Raw genomic sequence first — 18,051 nt, forward strand, 5'->3', positions numbered from 1 at the left:
AAGGGACACTCGCATGAGGCCCGCCATCCCCCTCCAGAAGCGGGTGGCCATCGCCCTATGGAAGCTCTCCACGCCGGACAGCTACCGATCCGTCGGGAACCAGTTCGGCGTGGGGAGATCCACTGTCGGAGCAGTGCTCATGCAGGTACGGCGCTCGTCAGCCACCGAGCCGGGGGGGAGGGGGGCTGCGAGGAGGGGATGGGCCGCCCCAGGGACAAAGGGGGGGGCGGGAGGAGGCGAAGGCGCCCCGCACCGGAGGGGTCGGGCTGTCCCGGCCGTACTACACGCCGCCAGGGGGGTTGCTTCCGGGAGTGGGGCGCGGGGCACTGCCAGGGCATGAATGCTCCCAGCCACCCGGGCGCCCCACTGATTGACGCTTTGCTGTGTCTCTCTCCGCAGGTGGTCAAGGCCATCAACCGGGTGCTGCTCCGCAGGGTGGTCCACCTCGCCGACCCGGATGCCGTCATCCGGGGATTCGGCGCCCTCGGCTTCCCCAACTGCGGGGGGGCCATCGACGGGACGCACATCCCCATCCGTGCCCCGGAACACCAGGCGTCCCGGTACGTGAACCGCAAGGGGTACTTCTCCGTCATCCTGCAGGCCGTGTGTGACCACCGGGGACAGTTCACGGACATAAATGTGGGCTGGTCCGGCAAAGCACACGACGCCCGGGTGTACCGGAACTCCTCCGTGTGCCAGCGGCTGCAGGACGGGACCTTCTTCCCCGACCGCCACATCAGGGTCGGGGATGTGGACATGCCCATCTGCCTGGTGGGGGATGCCGCCTACCCACTGCAGCCGTGGCTCATGAAGCCCTACACGGGGCACCTCAATCCCTCCCGCCAGGCCTTCAATAACAGGCTGAGCAGGGCCCGCATCGTGGTGGAGGGGGCCTTCGGGCGACTGAAAGCCCGCTTTCGATGCCTCCTCACCCGTCTGGACCTGGCCGAGCACAACATCCCTCCCGTGGTGGCGGCATGTTGTGTGCTCCACAATTTGTGTGAGCGGAAGGGGGAGGCTTTCTTGCCAGCCTGGATGGCTGAGGCTGACCGCATGGCTGGACACTACGGTCAGCCCCGCACCGCCGCCGTCCGGGAAGCCCAGCGGGGGGCCATCCGGATCCGGGAAGCCCTGCGGGAGAGCTTCCAGGTGGAGGAGGAGGAGGACTGACCTCTCCCTGCATGCCCCACCGGGGCCTTCTTCCACCCTACCCCCCCCCCCTTCCCCTTTCCCCTCCCTATCTACTGTACAATAAAGACACCTGTTTTTCAAACAAAAACGTCTGTTTATTTCAGAGAACTGGGGTGGGGGAGGGAGGAATGAAGGTGGGAGAAGGGAGGGGGAAACCTGGGACGAGGGAGCTGGAAGGGGAGGGGAGGGAAGGGAGGAAGGGAAAGGAAAGCTCAGGGGTGGGAGTCTGGGTGCCTCTCCCGTCTCGCCACACTGCGGGTCCGGGGGCGTCGGTGGGGAATGGTTGTGGAGGGGGGGGCAGAGAGGACAGGGGGTGTGGAGGAAGCAGGAGCGGAAGCAGGAGCGGAAGCAGGAGGAGCAGGGGGAGCAGGGGGAGCAAGAGGGGGAGCAAGAGGGGGAGCAGGGGGAGCAAGAGGGGGAGCAAGAGGGGGAGCAGGGGGAGCAAGAGGGGGAGCAAGAGGGGGAGCAGGGGGAGGAGGAAATGGAAAGCGGTCCAGCAGGCTCTGGAGGTGGCCTCGCAGGGCACGTCCCTGCTCCTCCAGGGCCTCCAGACTCCTCTGGCACAGCCTGAGGTCCTCCTGGACCCAGTGGTCCTGGAGACGGAGCTGTCGGTCCAGGAACCGGAGATGCCGCCTCTGGTAGTCCTCCTGGTTCCTGGCTGTCCTGCTTGCCCGGGCGCGGGCGGCTGCTGCAGGCGGGGTGGTGCGCCCTGCAGGCCCCGGTGCTGCAGCTGTGGTGCAAGAAGACCAGCGGTCAATTACCCCAGGGGCCCAGGTGTGTGAAACCCATCTCCCCTCTGCAAGGCCAGGGCCCCTGCAGGATCCCCAGCTGCTGCTCCGTGGTGGGCAAGGCCCAGGCGCACGGTCCCGGGGCTCCCTCTCGCCCCAGCCCCCCGTACACATAAGGGGAACACGAGGGTACTCACAGGTGGACGCCTCCCCGGCCTCTGATGATGCAGGCGAGCGGCTCTGTGGGGTGCCTCGGGGGTCCCGGGTCCTGGGAAGGCTGGCGGCAGGCTCCTGGCTCTCAGAGCCCTCCTCCTCCTCCTCCGTCTCCAGGAGCGGTCCCTCTGCCCCGGGGTCAATCACGTCCCGGGGGGCAGGGACGGCATGAGGCCCCAGGATGCGGTCCAGGGCATGGAAGTGGGGGCAGGCCTCCGGGTCAGCCCCTGGCAGGCAGGCCCGGGAGTAGGACTGCCGCAAGTCTTTAATCTTGCAGCGCACCTGCTCCCGGCTGCGCTGGTGGCCCCTGGCGGCCAGGCTGGCAGCCATGCGTCCGTAGACGGCCGCGTTCCGGTGGCTAGTGCGGAGATCGTGGACATTTGATGCTTCCCCCCAAACCTCGATGAGGTCCATGATCTCCGCACTTGACCAGGCGGGCGCCCGCCTTTTGCGCCCCCGGGCAGGCTCCCGGGAGCCGCCAGGCTGGTCGTGGGGAGCAGTGGAGGGCTGGGAGCCCTCGGATGGCTGGCTCATTGTGTGGCAGGTGCAGGCTGTGCAGGCACGGGTGCTTGCAGCCTTGCAACTGGCACAAAGTGAGTAGCCAGCCCGTGGCCCTTTAAGGGCTCCGGGGCCGGGAGGGGGGCAATAGAGTTTCCCTGGTGTTGGCCAGAGTGGCCACCAGGGAAACCTGGGAAGCCTTAGCCTCCCACTAGTTCGAACTAAAGGGCTACACAGCCCTTAGTTCGAACTAGCTAGTTCGAACTAGGCGTTAGTCCTCGTAAAATGAGGTTTACCTAGTTCGAACTAAGCGCTCCGTTAGTTCGAATTAAGTTCGAACTAACGGAGCGCTAGTGTAGCGCATAGGAAAGTTAGTTCGAACTAACGTCCGTTAGTTCGAACTAACTTTCTAGTGTAGACATACCCTTACTGATCATCTCCACCTCCCAAGCCCCACAGCTGGAGGAAGTCTATTCTGACAACATCTGTTTCCTATGGACCCATGGAAAGGAGACCCTTGAACAATGTTACAGGGATTTCAACAACTTCCACCCAACCATCAACCTGAACCTGGACCAATCCACGCAGGAGAGCCGTTTCCTGGACACTACAGAACAATTAAATGATGGTCACATAAACACCATCCTATATCAGATACCTAGTGGCTACTATTCTTACCTGCATACCTCTAGCTTTCATGCAATACACATCACGTGATCCATTGTTTATAGCCAGGCCTAAGATACAACTGGATTTCTTCCAATCCATGAACAGAGATGAACATCTATAAGATCTTCATTGGGCATTCTTAAAACTGAAATATTCCCATGAGGAGGTGAGAAAACAGATTGACAGAATGAGATGAGTACCCTGAAGTCAACAAGACAGGCATAACAGATGTAAGCAGGGTCAGGATAAGCTCTACCCTAACATCTTGTGGTGAATTGTGGTGAGTGATGCAAAAAGACTTCAGGGACTGATCTCATTTTCATAGGTACACTCACCCTGCCTTGTATGTGCTCGCAGCAGCCCAAATGGTCACTTTGGCCACTGTGGGATCCCCAGTCTCTCTGTTATTGAGGCCGGGGGGGGGGGGCGTTGTTACCCTGATTATGTGAATAAAGGACAGTGGACTAGTGGAACTGTTTATGACTGAATGATTCGCCATAAACTAAATAGCACTTGCTAGACAAGGGGCATGGGTTCCAAACCCAGTCAAGTTGAGAAAGGCCGGGGACAGGTTTTTGTGCCTGATGGTGGGGCCCTGTCTGAGGGCCTAAACAACACCAATTGCACCCCCTTCTCTTTCCACGGTAGAATATCAGAGCTAATTTGGATTCCGTTAGGAGTCTAGTTGCAAGCTGCTGAGTTGACTTCACTGTGGGCCAATGGAGCACTAGCACTGAGGCTCCTCTGTTGTGAGCTAAACTTGCTGAAGAGCTGAAATCAGTGTGTGCTGAGGGGAGCCTGGTGGTATACTGCGGAAAAGCGGAAATCAGGGCTGTGTCTACACTGGCGCGATCTGGTGCAAAAGCAGCTGCTCTTGCACAAAAACTTGCTGCCTGTCTACACTGGCCGTGTGTTCTTGTGCAAGTAAACTGATGTTCTAATGTATAAAATCAGGGCTTCTTGTGCAAGAACTCAGGAATAAGCCCTCTTGCACAAGAGCTTTCCAGAAAAGGCCAGCGTAGACAGGCAACATGAATTACTTTTGCAAGAAAGCCCTATGGTTAAAATGGCCATCAGAGCTTTCTTGCACAAGACAGCATCTACACTGGCATGGATGCTCTTGTGCAAAAGCACATGCCAGTGTAGATGCTCTCTTCTGGAAGAGATTTTGCAGAAGAACTCTTTCGAAAAAGAGTTTTTGCATGAAAATGCACCAGTGTAGACGTAGCCAGTGTTGCTGTGGGAAGCCTGGTGCTATACTGCAGAAGAACTGAAATCACTGTTGCTGTGGGAAGCCTGATGCTATACTGCTGAGCTACTAGCAGAGCAACTTGCGGGGACAACCAGCAAGAGCAGATGGCCAGTGGAGTGGTTTGCGGGGACAACCTGAAAGCACAGGCAGACAGCAGAGGGGTTAACGGGGATGACCGGCAGGTGCAGGTGGCCAGCAGAGCGGCTGGCAGGGATGACCTCTGGCCGGTAGGAGCGGCAGCAGGCAGCCAGTGGAGCAGCTGCAGGAGCAACCAGCTGGCAGCCAGGTGCGTGGACCGAGATGGCTGGCGGAGCAGGACAGTTCATGGAGTGTGGGACAGTGCGGCGGAGTGACTCACATTGACAGCAGAACCCTACGGAAAGGCGGAGCCATCGGTGGACCACGTAAGGTATATCAATCCCCGCCCCCCTCCAGGTTGGGATGGTAAAACCCTGTCAGGTAAACTTTTCAACCCTGGGGCGGCACTGACCCGGGGCAGAGACTTTTGGGGTGTTGGACTTTGGGACTTTGGGTGATTCATGGCTGGGGGGTGGATCTTTGCTCATGTTTGGTCTTTGAATCCGAGTTGTGTTGTTTTCCCAATTTAATGCTGAGGTCAGTTACCTTATGTTATTAAAGGTTTGCTGCTATACCTAGGCTCTGTGCTTGCGAGAGGGGAAGAATTGCTTCTTTGAGGTGCCCAGGGGTAAAATTTCCCAGGTCACTGGGTGGGGGCTCGAGCCGGTGTTGTATTGCCTTGTTGGGAGGACCCCTAGATACTGAACCGGGCCCTTGCTGCTATTAACTTCACCTGGCTGAAGGGATACACAAGAAATAAACAAAACACCCCATGTCAGCACCTACAGCCCGCAGCTTACACCCCTCCAGCACATCATCAGCAATCTACAACCTCGCCTGGAAAATGATCCCGAACTGTCACAGGCCTTGGGGAACAGGCCAGTCCTTGCCTACAGACAGCCCCCCAACCTGAAGCAAATACTAACCAGCAGTCACATACCAGATACACTCACCCAGGAACCTACCTCTGCAACTGACCCCACTGACCACTCTGTCTACACATCTATTCAAGCGACAAAAGCAACAATTCCGCTGTGTAGGAAAGACAGAAAATATGGCAAAAGACCAGCTTGGCTTAACAAGGAGATCTTGCATGATCTCAAAATAAAAAAGGAGTCCTATAAAAAATGGAAACTAGGACAAATAACAAAGGATGAATATAGGCAAGCAACACGGGAATGCAGGGGCAAGATTAGAAAGGCAAAGGCACAAAATGAGATCAAACTAGCTACAGGCATAAAGGGAAACAAGAAGACCTTTTATAAATACATTAAAAGCAAGAGGAAGACCTAGGACAGGGTAGGCCCACTGCTTAGTGAGGAGGGAGAAGCAGTAACAGGAAACTTGGAAATGGCGGAGATGCTCAATGACTTCTTTGTTTCGGTCTTCACCGAGAAGTCTGGAGGTGTGCCTAACATAGTGAATACAAGCAGAGAGAGGATAAGTTTAGAAGATAGGACACACAAAGAACAAGTTAAAAATCACTTAGGAAAGTCAGATGTCAGCAAGTCACCAGGTCCTGATGAAATGCATCCCAGGATACTCAAGGAGCTGATAGAGGAGGTATCTGAGCCTTTAGCTATGATCTTTGAAAAATCATGGCAGACAGGGGAGATTCCAGAAGACTGGAAAAGGGCAAATATTGTGCCCATCTATAAAAAGGGGAATAAGAACAACCCAGGAAACTACAGGCCGGTCAGTTTAACGTCTGTCCCAGGGAAGATAATGGAGCAGGGAATTAAGGAAATCATATGCAAACACTTGGAAGGTAATAAAGTGATAGGGAATAGCCAGCATGGGTTTGTGAAGAACAAGTCATGCCAAACTAATCTGATCGCTTTCTTTGATAGGATAACGAGCCTTGTGGATAAGGGAGAAGCGGTGGATGTCATATACCTAGACTTTAGTAAGGCATTTGATATGGTCTCGCATGATATTCTTATTGATAAACTAGGCAAATATAACTTAGATAGGGCCATGAAAAGGTGGGTGCATAATTGGCTGGATAACCGTAGTCAGAGAGTTGTTGTTAACGGTGCTAAATCCTGCTGGAAAGGGATAACAAGTGGAGTTCCTCAAGGGTCTGTTTTGGGACCTGTACTGTTCAATAGCTTCATCAATGATGTAGATATTGGGATAGAGAGTACGCTTATTAAGTTTGCAGATGATACCAAACTGGGTGGGGTTGCAACTTCTTTGGAGGATAGGAACATAATTCAAAATGACCGTAGCAAGTTAGAGAAATGGTCAGAGGTAAACAGAATGAAGTTTAATAAAGAGAAATGCAAAGTGCTCCACTTAGGAAGGAACAATCAGTTCCATACATACAAGATGGCAAGCAACTGTCCAGGAAGGAGCATGGCGGAAAGGGATCTAGGGGTCATAGTGGACCACAAGTTGAATATGAGTCAACAGTGGGATGCTGTTGCAAAAAAAGCAAATATGATTCTAGGTTGTATCAACAGGTGTGTTGTAAGCAAAACTCGTGAAGTCATTCTGCCGTTCTACTCTGCACTAGTTAGGCCTCAGCTGGAGTACTGTGTCCAGTTCTGGGCGCCACATTTCAAGAGAGATGTGGAGAAATTGGAAAGGGTACAGAGAAGAGCGACAAGAATGATGAAAGGTCTAGAGAACATGACCTATGAAGCCAGGCTTCATGAACTGGGCTTGTTTAGTTTGGAAAAAGGAAGATTAAGGGGGGACATGATAGCGGTTTTCAAATATCTAAAAGGGTGTCACAAGGAGGAAGGAGAAAATGTGTTCCTCTTGGTTTCTGAGGACAGGACAAGGAGTAATGGGCTTAAAGTGCAGCAGGGGAGGTTTAGATTGGACATTAGGAAAAAATGCCTAACTGTCAGGGTGGTCAAATATTGGAATAAATTGCCAAGGGAGGTGGTGGAATCTCCCTCTCTGGAGATATTTAAGAACAGGTTAGATAGACATCTGTCAGGGATGGTGTAGACGGAGCTTGGTCCTGCCTTGAGGGCGGGGGGCTGGACTCGATGACCTCTCGAGGTCCCTTCCAGTCCTATTATTCTATGATTCTATGATTCTATGACACTATAACAGGATCTAACTTCATTAACCACCAAATCAGAGGCTCATTTAACTTCACTTCCACCCATGTTATCTATGCCAGCAAGTGTCAGCAAGATCTGCCAGGGATATTGACCAAACTAGGCAGTCTCTGTAAGAAAGGATAAGTGGACACATATCAAACACTAGAAACCTGTTGGAGAACGTTTTTAATCTACCTGGTCATTCAATCATAGATTTAAAAGGAGCCATTCTTCTACAAACGAATGTCACCACCCAACTACAGAGACTCTAAAACTGAAATTCAAATACAAATAGTATTTGCTTAGTGAGGAGTCTACAAATTTGACACTATTACCTTGGGTTGGAATAAAAACATTAAGGCTTCATCTACACTGGCATGATTTTGTGCACATACTTTTAACGGAAAAGTTTTTCCGTTAAAAGTATTTGCGTAAGAGAGCATCTATTCTGGCATGTGCCTTTGCGCAAAAGATTTGCTTTTGCGCAAAAGCATCCGTGCCACTGTAGACGCTCTCTTGTGCAAGAAAGCTCCGATGGCCATTTTTGCCATCGGGCTTTCTTGTGCAAGAAATTAACGTTGCTGTCTACACTGGCCCGCTTGCGCAAGAATACTTGCTCAAAAGAGCTTATCCCTGAGCGGGAGCGTCAGACTATTTGCGCAAGAACCACTGAATTTGTACATTACAAAGTCAGTGTTCTTGAGCAAATACTCGTGGCCAGTGTAGACAGGCAGCAAGAATTTGCTCAAAAGCGATCGCTTTTGTGCAAATTCTTGTCAAGGTAGACGCAGCCTAAATGGTAAGTGCACTGCAAAGCTAATTTCCTCTGCCTTTCATATTTACATTTTCATGTCCAAAGCTACAAATAGGACATATTCAGCCCACTTAATTAGCATCATTTACACTGGCCCTAAGACTGACAGGTACAGGCTGCTCCCAACTTGCAACGCGATTGGTGTTTGGGATGGCATAGCAAGACGGGGGCGCCGTAACTCAAGCTTGCATTTATAACGGTGTCGTGCGCACTTGTAAATGCGGAGCTGAGGATGTAAGTTGGGGGATTTCGGCATCTTGCCCTCTTACGGAAAAGGTCATAAGTGTGGGGAGTAGTAAATTGAGCTGTCGTAGAGTGGGAGCCTCTTGTAGTTCTTTTCCTGTTATATACATCTTGGATTCTTGATATGGTTATATTGTTATTGCCTCACCAACTCATCTGATGAAGTGGGTTTGTCATGGCTGTTCCCCACTCTGGCACTCCAAGTGCAGAAGGTGAGGGCCTGCAAGAGAGCTTCAAAACCTTGCCTCTACCGTCACTGGTTACAAAAACTTCCCCCAGAACCATAATACACAGATTTTGGGGAATTGCTGCCACCATCAAGTGCCTTCTTATCCCTAAAAACAAGATGTGAACACTTGAAATCACCCACAAGGGTGCCCCAAGCTCCTTTGCCCCAAAAGACCTTGAAAAAAGAAACACGAAACACAAACTGCAATCTCTGGTAGTTGACCCCTCTGTCGGAGGCCTCCAGATCCACAGATACAGACCTGCCAGGATACAAGGATCAAATCATTACCATAACAAAGTGATTTTTATTACACAACAAAAGAGAAACTTGCTGAAGCAGACTTGGTTGCTAGATGTTACAGAGCAACTAAGGAAAATAAAGTAAAACAGAGAAAATCTTTAGGAATGTTGCTTAGATGGTAAATGGGGAGGGGAGGCATAGACTCACACACAGCAGTTCCAACCAAACCACAAAATAAAGAAAAATTACCCTGAACGTGACTGGATTCACTTTTCCCTTTTTCCTTCTAATTTTCTCTTTCTTCAGTCCACTGCCATGCCCCAAATTCCTCGGAGGCCTGGCAGTCCTCCCTGGGTTGAAATTATTCTGTCTCTCTCAACTCCTGGGTTTCCTTTCCCACCCAAAGAAACAGGCAGGGAACCTAGATCCATTCAAATTTGAACCCTCTATCTCAATTGTTTACCCTGACTCCCTGGCCAACACCTTTGCTAGCTACCTAAGGTTAAGCGCTTAGTCACCAGTGCTGGTGAGCACTCCTCCCATCCATTGCAGGGTCTTACCCACGAAAGCTCATGGTCCTATATATTTGGGTTAGTCTCTACAGACATGTCTACACGAGGAAATGATTTTGAAATAATAACTCCCCAAATAACTATTATTCAATAATGCATCCACACGACAAGGCACCATCAAAACAGTATGAAAGGATTTTAAACTAGCGCATCCGCACCGATTGGAGACTGCGTCACGTTGAAAGCCCCCGGAAGTGCTCTGGGGAGGTCACCAGCAGAGATGTCATTTCCTATAGCTGATGCTGAGGTGAGCTGAGACACGTGCTTATGGGGGCTCCTACGCCGCTCCTCTACTGCCTGCTCCCTTGTGGGACAGTAGACTGACCCCCGACTACCCTGCTTCAGACTACACCAAGAGAAAGGGGTGCTTCTCCATTGTGCTGCAGATCCTGTGGACCACCAGCTCCGGTTCATGCACATGTAAATGGGGTGGTCCGGGAAGCTGCAAAACACCCGCACCTGTATATCTTTCCTACCCCATGCCCCTTTCCCCTGCTTTCCCTTCCCACCTTCCACCCCGCCTCTGCAGACCAAATAAAGTAGCCATTTTTGTTAAAACAGCCATTTTTTATTTGGGGGGATACACAACAGGAGCGGGACCGGGGAAAGGACCTGGGCGGGGGAGAAGGGGGAGAGGGATTCAGGGATGGGGCTGGATTGGCACCTGCCTTGGATACCTCAGGACACTTTGGCTGCCTGGGAGGTCCCACCACTACATGTTCAGGGGCCATGGTGGCCCTTGGGGGACTAGAAGAAGAAGCCGGGGGTGCGGTGCCTGTGGACCGCGCTGATGGCATTAGGGTGCTGAATGCTCCGTGCTCGCAGCTGGGGCAGCCGTGAAAACAAGGGACAAGGGCTACAGCATCAGGGCTCATTTACTGGGCAATAACTTGCCAGCACAGACTTGGCCCCAGACAAGACATCAGCCAGCGCACCCGGGAGCGTACTCCCTGGTCCATCAACTGCTGTTCCCCCACGAGGGTCAAGAAGCCCAGCTGGGCAAGGGGACCCTTTAGCAGACTGACTGAAAGGAGCCGGGCCCTGAAGAAATGAGCCCCCCCCCCCCACCCAGCTCACTGACCACCGATGGGTAATGGGAACCCTGTCAAAACCTGCCCGCTGCTCTTAGCTTGGCTCTGGGTGGTGAATGGTCCCTCTCCTGCTCCCCCTGCCCCTGTCTTGGATCCATTACCCCAAAGCACATGCAGGAGCCCCACGATTCAATGGGCCCGGGATGAAGTGTGAGCTCCTCCCGGTGCCAAGAGGGTGGGAAGGATACAGGCACCAAACCAGAATGAGGAACCAGACAGCTTCTCTCTCCCTCCCACCCCGAGGGCTGAGGCAGGGCACGTGGCACATTCTGCTGGGATGGGATGGGCACAGTGTACTGGGCGACAGGAACAGCCAGGGTGGGGGAGGTGAGGGGTTTTCTGTCAGGGATTCCCAATGCTCATGGGGTTGGGCTGGCTGAGTGGGCCTCCAGCGGCTGCAGCCTACGGACTGTCTAGGAAGGAGCATGGCGGAAAGGGATCTAGGGGTCATAGTGGACCACAAGTTGAATATGAGTCAACAGTGGGATGCTGTTGCAAAAAAAGCAAATATGATTCTAGGTTGTATCAACAGGTGTGTTGTAAGCAAAACTCGTGAAGTCATTCTGCCGCTCTACTCTGCACTAGTTAGGCCTCAGCTGGAGTACTGTGTCCAGTTCTGGGCGCCACATTTCAAGAAAGATGTGGAGAAATTGGAAAGGGTACAGAGAAGAGTGACAAGAATGATTAAAGGTCTAGAGAACATGACCTATGAAGCCAGGCTTCATGAACTGGGCTTGTTTAGTTTGGAAAAAAGAAGATTAAGGGGGGACATGATAGCGGTTTTCAAATATCTAAAAGGGTGTCACAAGGAGGAAGGAGAAAATGTGTTCCTCTTGGTTTCTGAGGACAGGACAAGGAGTAATGGGCTTAACGTGCAGCAGGGGAGGTTTAGATTGGACATTAGGAAAAAATTCCTGACTGTCAGGGTGGTCAAATATTGGAATAAATTGCCAAGGGAGGTGGTGGAATCTCCCTCTCTGGAGATATTTAAGAACAGGTTAGATAGACATCTGTCAGGGATGGTGTAGACGGAGCTTGGTCCTGCCTTGAGGGCAGGGGGCTGGACTCGATGACCTCTCGAGGTCCCTTCCAGTCCTATGATTCTATGATTCTATGACTGGCCAGGATTCTGACTTGATCATTTAGCTCAGGGGAGAGGACGGAACTAAAGTCCCTGCTCGGAGCCTTGCGAGTGACCATAGTTCTGTGTGACACATGGATCCAGGCAGTGCTTTTTCTGTATATAAAAAAAAAGGTGCCTGTACTCTGGGGGAAAAGTTGTTGAAAAAAAAGGTGGGGCCTTTTAAGACATGCGGCCCCTTTAAGACACATGGCCCAGCTTACTGTCAGACGTTTGCGTACAAAAGTGCCGGTATGCTCCATTCTTTCCAGGTAAGCTCTGTCTGGAGGTGCCGGTACTGCGTCTGCATGTGCCAGTACTGCGTACCAGGTAGTACCGTCACAAGAAAAGCACTGGATCCACCTCTGCATTGCATGAAGAGACTCCCCAGGGGGGTGAGTTCCCAGGGACCCACCCAGCCTCTCTCTCTGTCCAGTCAAATGCACAGCAGCACGTCACTGTCCCTGCCCCTTGCATGGTGCCAATCCACAGGAGGAACTTTGTTGTGAACCTTCAGAGCAGCATGGCAGCAGAGGTGGCCTATGAAGGACGGAGTCGGGCATGGACAGGTGACTCGCTCCTGGGACACACTCCAGCCTGGGATGTGCTCTCATTTGCACCTTTAACTCGTAAAGCATTCGTCCTCCAGACATCTAACTTCACACACAAGAATGACCCGTTCACCCAAGAAAGAGCCCCAGCCCCAGCAGATCAACTCCCTGCCTGCCTGTATCTACCCAGCCCTCCTGGGCATTGGCAGGCTATGGGAGCTAACATTCGCCCTCCTTCGATCACTAATGAGCTGAACTGGTTAACTACACATAAATGCACAGGGCAGCTGATTCCTCTCTGATGCAGCCCAGAGCCCAAGAGAGCAAGAGTTCTCTCCCTTTGGGAAGGGCCCTTAATGACTGTTTTCTCCTCATGCTGGATAATTAGCACAGAAGCACAGGCAGGTTTCTCTCCAGCCTGGTTAACTCCAGATGCTGCCTTTCCCCTAGAGGCTGAGCGAACCCCGCTGGGACCGCAGAGAGTCCTTATTAAATGTGCACAGCCATAGACAGCCTCTCGGTGCGAGACGCTGCTGCAGACGCTGGGCTGAGAGAGGTGCATACTGGGCTGCCTGTGGGGGATTCCCAGGGAAGACACGTCCTTCTCAGCACTCACAGGTACCAGCTTTAACTGAGGGTCTCCCCTGCTCCACAGAGCCAGGGCTGCGTTGGTGCGAGGGGGCAGGAGTCGGTCTGGGGCCCTTTGGCTCTGCAGAGCCACTGAACATTGCAGGGCTCTGCCACCGCCGGGGAGAAGTTCCGGCTAAAATATCCCGGAGCAAACGGTGCATCTTTGTGTGCCCCTCCCCGTCTGGCTGATGCCTCCAGCCCTGAGGTGGCTGCATCCCTGTGCACAGGGACCCTCTGGCAGAGCAGTGGGGCAGACGTACGGTACCAAACCAGCGCTCAGGCTGAGGCCAGCACTTTGCTCAGGCCCCAGAGAGGGAAACTCCCCTGGCAGTGAGAGCTGAGTGAAGAGCTCAGGAGCCAGAGATCGGTCACTGCTCAGACTCCGTCCCCTCCTGCATCCCAGGGCACTGGCTCTTAAGGGGGCCAAGGCTGCTCCCTGACTTGTGTCGCTGGAAGCCATGGAGGGTCCGGGGTTCCTCACTGGAATGAGTCCACGCTGGGTTCCAACACGGGCTTGACGTCTCCTCTCCCAGCGCGACTGGAGACGGCAGGTGCCCTGATAGGCCTGGAACTGTGAGACCCCTACGCAACTGGGAGCAGATCCCCAGAGAGGGAAACCTCCGTCCAAACAGTGAAAGTGTGGCAAATTTACAAGCCTCTGAAAGTGAGGTCTGTGTAGGGAAGGTTTCAGACAGGCCTACCGGGCGGTAGCACCACCAGCATTGGCTGCAGTGTCCACTCCATAGAATCATAGCACACTAGAACTGGAAGGGACCTCGAGAGGTCATCGAGTCCAGTCCCCTGCCCTCACAGCAGGACCAAGCACCATCCAGACCATCCCTGATAGATGTCTATCTAACCTACTCTTAAATATCTCCAGTGATGGAGATTTCAACCCCGCCAGGGGAATTTATTCCAGTGTGTCACCACCCTGACAGGTAGGAAGTTTTCCCTAATGTCCAACCTAAACCTCCCTTGCTGCAGTTTAAGCCCATTGCTTCTTATTCTATCCTCAGAGACCAAAGAGAACAATTTTTCTCCCTCCTCCTTATCATACCCTTTTAGATACCTGAAAACTGCTAATATGTTTCCTCTTGGTCTCCTTTCCAAACTAAATAAATCCAGTTCTTTCAGTCTTCCTTCATAAGTCATGTTCTCTAGATCTTCAGTCATTACTGTGTGTCCAGGGAGATTGAAGTGTTCTCCTACACAGGTTTTTGTGTATTGCTATTCCTGATATCTGATTTGTGTCCCTTTATTCTTTTACATAGGGACTGTCCAGTTTGGCCGATGTATAGAGCAGAGGGGCATTGTTGGCACATGGTGGCGTATATTACAGTGGTAGATGTGCAGGTGAATGAATCCGTGATGGTGTGGCTGATGTGGTTAGGTCCTGTGATGGTGTTGCTGGTGTAGATATGTGGGCAGAGTTGGCACCGAGGTTTGTTGCAGGGATTGTTTCCTGAGTTAGTTACTGTGGTACGGTTTATAGTTGCTGGTGAGAATTTGCTTCAGGTTGGCGGGCTGTCTGTAGGCGAGGACTGGCCTGCCTCCCATGGTCTGTGAGAGTGAGGGATCGTTGTCCAGAATGGGTCACAGATCACTGATGATATGTTGGAGAGGTTTTAGCTGGGGACTTTAGGTGATGGCCAGTGGTGTTCTGTTATTTTCTCTGTTGGGCCTGTCTTGTAGCAGGAGGCTTCTGGGTACACATCTGGATCTGTCAATCTGTCCCCCCCCCCCACACACACACACTTCCTCAGGCAGTTATTGTAGTTTTAAGAATGCTTGGTGAAGATCTTGTAGGTGTTTGTCTCTGTCTACGGGGTTGGAGTAAATGCGGTTGTACCTTAGTGCTTGGCTATAGACAATGGATCATGTGGTGTGTCAGGATGGAAGCTGGAGGCATGTAGATAAGCATAGCGGTCAGTAGGTTTTTGGTAGAAGTTGGTGTTTATGTGACCGTCACTTATTTGCACTGCAGTGTCCAGGAATTGGATCTCTTGTGTAGACTGGTCCAGGCTATGTAGATTAGGCTGATCAACAGAGGGAAATGAAGCCGTGATTTAAATAATCACGGCTTCATTTAAATTTAAATGGCTGCCGCGCTGAGATGACAAACAGCTGATGAGCTGTTTGTTGGCTCAGCATGCTAGTCTGGACTCTCCCGCGCCGACCTGAAAGCCCTTTATCGACCTCCCTGTTATGCCTCGTAGGATGAGGTTTACCGGGGAGGTCGATAAAGGGCTTTCATGTCAACAGGGGAGCGTCCAGACTGCCCCAATCTGCTGACAAACAGCTGATCGGCAGAGCGGGGCAGCCATTTAAATTTAAATGAAACCGTGATTATTTAAATCGTGGTTTCATTTCCCTTTGCCGAACAAACAAATCTACATGGCTCTGTCAACGGAGCCACGTAGTCTAGACGTATCCTTGGTGTTCACACCTCTACATCAGCTGCTAAAAGTGGGCCTCATCCTCCCTGACTGATTTGACCTCGTTATCTCTAGCCTTACTCTCGATTGGTACTCCCTTCTTTTCATATGCCTGTATATTTACAGCTGCCTCTGTAATTTCCACTACATGCATCTGACGAAGTGGGTCTTTGCCCACGAAAGCTTACGCTCCAATGAATCTGTAAGTCTACAGGGTGCCACAGGACTTTTTGTTGTTTATGCAGATTCAGACTAACACGGCTACCCCTCTAAAATTTGCCAAAATGATCAGCAGGGTTAATACAACATGAGGATGTTGTAAATGATCAGCAGGGTTAATACAACATGAGGATGGCAAAAGACCAGCTTGGCTTAACAAGGAGATCTTGCACAATCTCAAAATAAAAAAGGAGTCATATAAAAAATGGAAACTAGGACAAATAACAAAGGATGAATATAGGCAAGCAACACGGGAATGCAGGGGCAAGATTAGAAAGGCAAAGGCACAAAATGAGATCAAATTAGCTACAGGCATAAAGGGAAACAAGAAGACCTTTTATAAATACATTAAAAGCAAGAGGAAGACCAAGGACAGGGTAGGCCCACTGCTTAGTGAGGAGGGAGAAGCAGTAACAGGAAACTTGGAAATGGCAGAGATGCTCAATGACTTCTTTGTTTCGGTCTTCACCGAGAAGTCTGGAGGTGTGCCTAACGTAGTGAATACAAGCAGAGAGAGGGTAAGTTTAGAAGATAGGATACACAAAGAACAAGTTAAAAATCACTTAGGAAAGTTAGATGTCAGCAAGTCACCAGGTCCAGATGAAATGCATCCCAGGATACTCAAGGAGCTGATAGAGGAGGTATCTGAGCCTTTAGCTATGATCTTTGAAAAATCATGGCAGACAGGGGAGATTCCAGAAGACTGGAAAAGGGCAAATATTGTGCCCATCTATAAAAAGGGGAATAAGAACAACCCAGGAAACTATAGACCGGTCAGTTTAACGTCTGTCCCAGGGAAGATAATGGAGCAGGTAATTAAGGAAATCATATGCAAACACTTGGAAGGTAATAAAGTGATAGGGAATAGCCAGCATGGGTTTGTGAAGAACAAGTCATGCCAAACTAATCTGATAGCTTTCTTTGATAAGATAACGAGCCTTGTGGATAAGGGAGAAGCGGTGGATGTCATATACCTAGACTTTAGTAAGGCATTTGATACGGTCTCGCATGATATTCTTATTGATAAACTAGACAAATATAACTTAGATAGGGCCACGATAAGGTGGGTGCACAATTGGCTGGATAACCGTAGTCAGAGAGTTGTTGTTAACGGTTCTAAATCCTGCTGGAAAGGGATAACAAGTGGAGTTCCTCAAGGGTCTGTTTTAGGACCCGTACTGTTCAATATCTTCATCAATGATGTAGATATTGGGATAGAGAGTACGCTTATTAAGTTTGCAGATGATACCAAACTGGGTGGGGTTGCGACTTCTTTGGAGGATAGGGACATAATTCAGAATGACCTTAGCAAGTTAGAGAAATGGTCGGGGGTAAACAGGATGAGGTTTAATAAAGAGAAATGCAAAGTGCTCCACTTAGGAAGGAACAATCAGTTCCATACATACAAGATGGGAAGCGACTGTCTAGGAAGGAGCATGGCAGAAAGGGATCTAGGGGTCATAGTGGACCACAAGTTGAATATGAGTCAACAGTGTGATGCTGTTGCAAAAAAAGCAAATATGATTCCAGGTTGTATTAACAGGTGTGTTGTAAGCAAAACTCGTGAAGTCATTCTGCCGCTCTACTCTGCACTAGTTAGGCCTCAGCTGGAGTACTGTGTCCAGTTCTGGGCGCCACATTTCAAGAAAGATGTGGAGAAATTGGAAAGGGTACAGAGAAGAGCGACAAGAATGATTAAAGGTTTAGAGAACATGACCTATGAAGCCAGGCTTCATGAACTGGGCTTGTTTAGTTTGGAAAAAAGAAGATTAAGGGGGGACATGATAGCGGCTTTCAAATATCTAAAAGGGTGTCACAAGGAGGAAGGAGAAAATTTGTTCCTCTTGGTTTCTGAGGACAGGACAAGGAGTAATGGGCTTAAAGTGCAGCAGGGGAGGTTTAGATTGGACATTAGGAAAAAATTCCTAACTGTCAGGGTGGTCAAATATTGGAATAAATTGCCAAGGGAGGTGGTGGAATCTCCCTCTCTGGAGATATTTAAGAACAGGTTAGATAGACATCTGTCAGGGATGGTGTAGATGGAACTTGATCCTGCCTTGAGGGCGGGGGGCTGGACTCGATGACCTCTCGAGGTCCCTTCCAGTCCTATGATTCTATGATTCTATGATGTTGTGCTACCTTCAGAAGAGCTGTGATTCTAGGAGACCATTTTTTAAAAGCAATACACCAATGCAAACTAAATAACATCATAAGCAATG

General features: G+C 50.9%; 1 protein-coding gene across 1 annotated transcript; it reads right to left on the reverse strand.

Annotated features, from left to right (window-relative positions):
- Nucleotides 1-1,403: 1,403 nt before the first annotated feature.
- Nucleotides 1,404-2,509, reverse strand: LOC149526081 (uncharacterized). The gene is made up of 2 exons (XM_089775839.1): nt 2,117-2,509; nt 1,404-1,921 (listed from the first exon to the last, which is right to left on the reverse strand). The coding sequence occupies exons 1-2, from the start codon at nt 2,460-2,462 to the stop codon at nt 1,404-1,406; spliced, it is 864 nt and encodes a 287-aa protein (XP_089631965.1). The 5' UTR covers nt 2,463-2,509.
- Nucleotides 2,510-18,051: the final 15,542 nt, after the last annotated feature.

This window comes from Pelodiscus sinensis, chromosome 1 (assembly GCF_052426305.1).
Source record: "Pelodiscus sinensis isolate ZL-2025 chromosome 1, ASM5242630v1, whole genome shotgun sequence".
NCBI lineage: Eukaryota > Metazoa > Chordata > Testudines > Trionychidae > Pelodiscus > Pelodiscus sinensis.

Excerpts from the sequence above, each read along its gene's own strand:
- LOC149526081 (XM_089775839.1), bottom strand. The coding sequence starts at position 2,462 with ATGGCTGCCAGCCTGGCCGCCAGGGGCCACCAGCGCAGCCGGGAGCAG. Across the intron at positions 1,922-2,116 it reads GGCCGGGGAGGCGTCCACCT|CTGCAGCACCGGGGCCTGCA; the intron begins GTGAGTACCCTC and ends CTTGCACCACAG.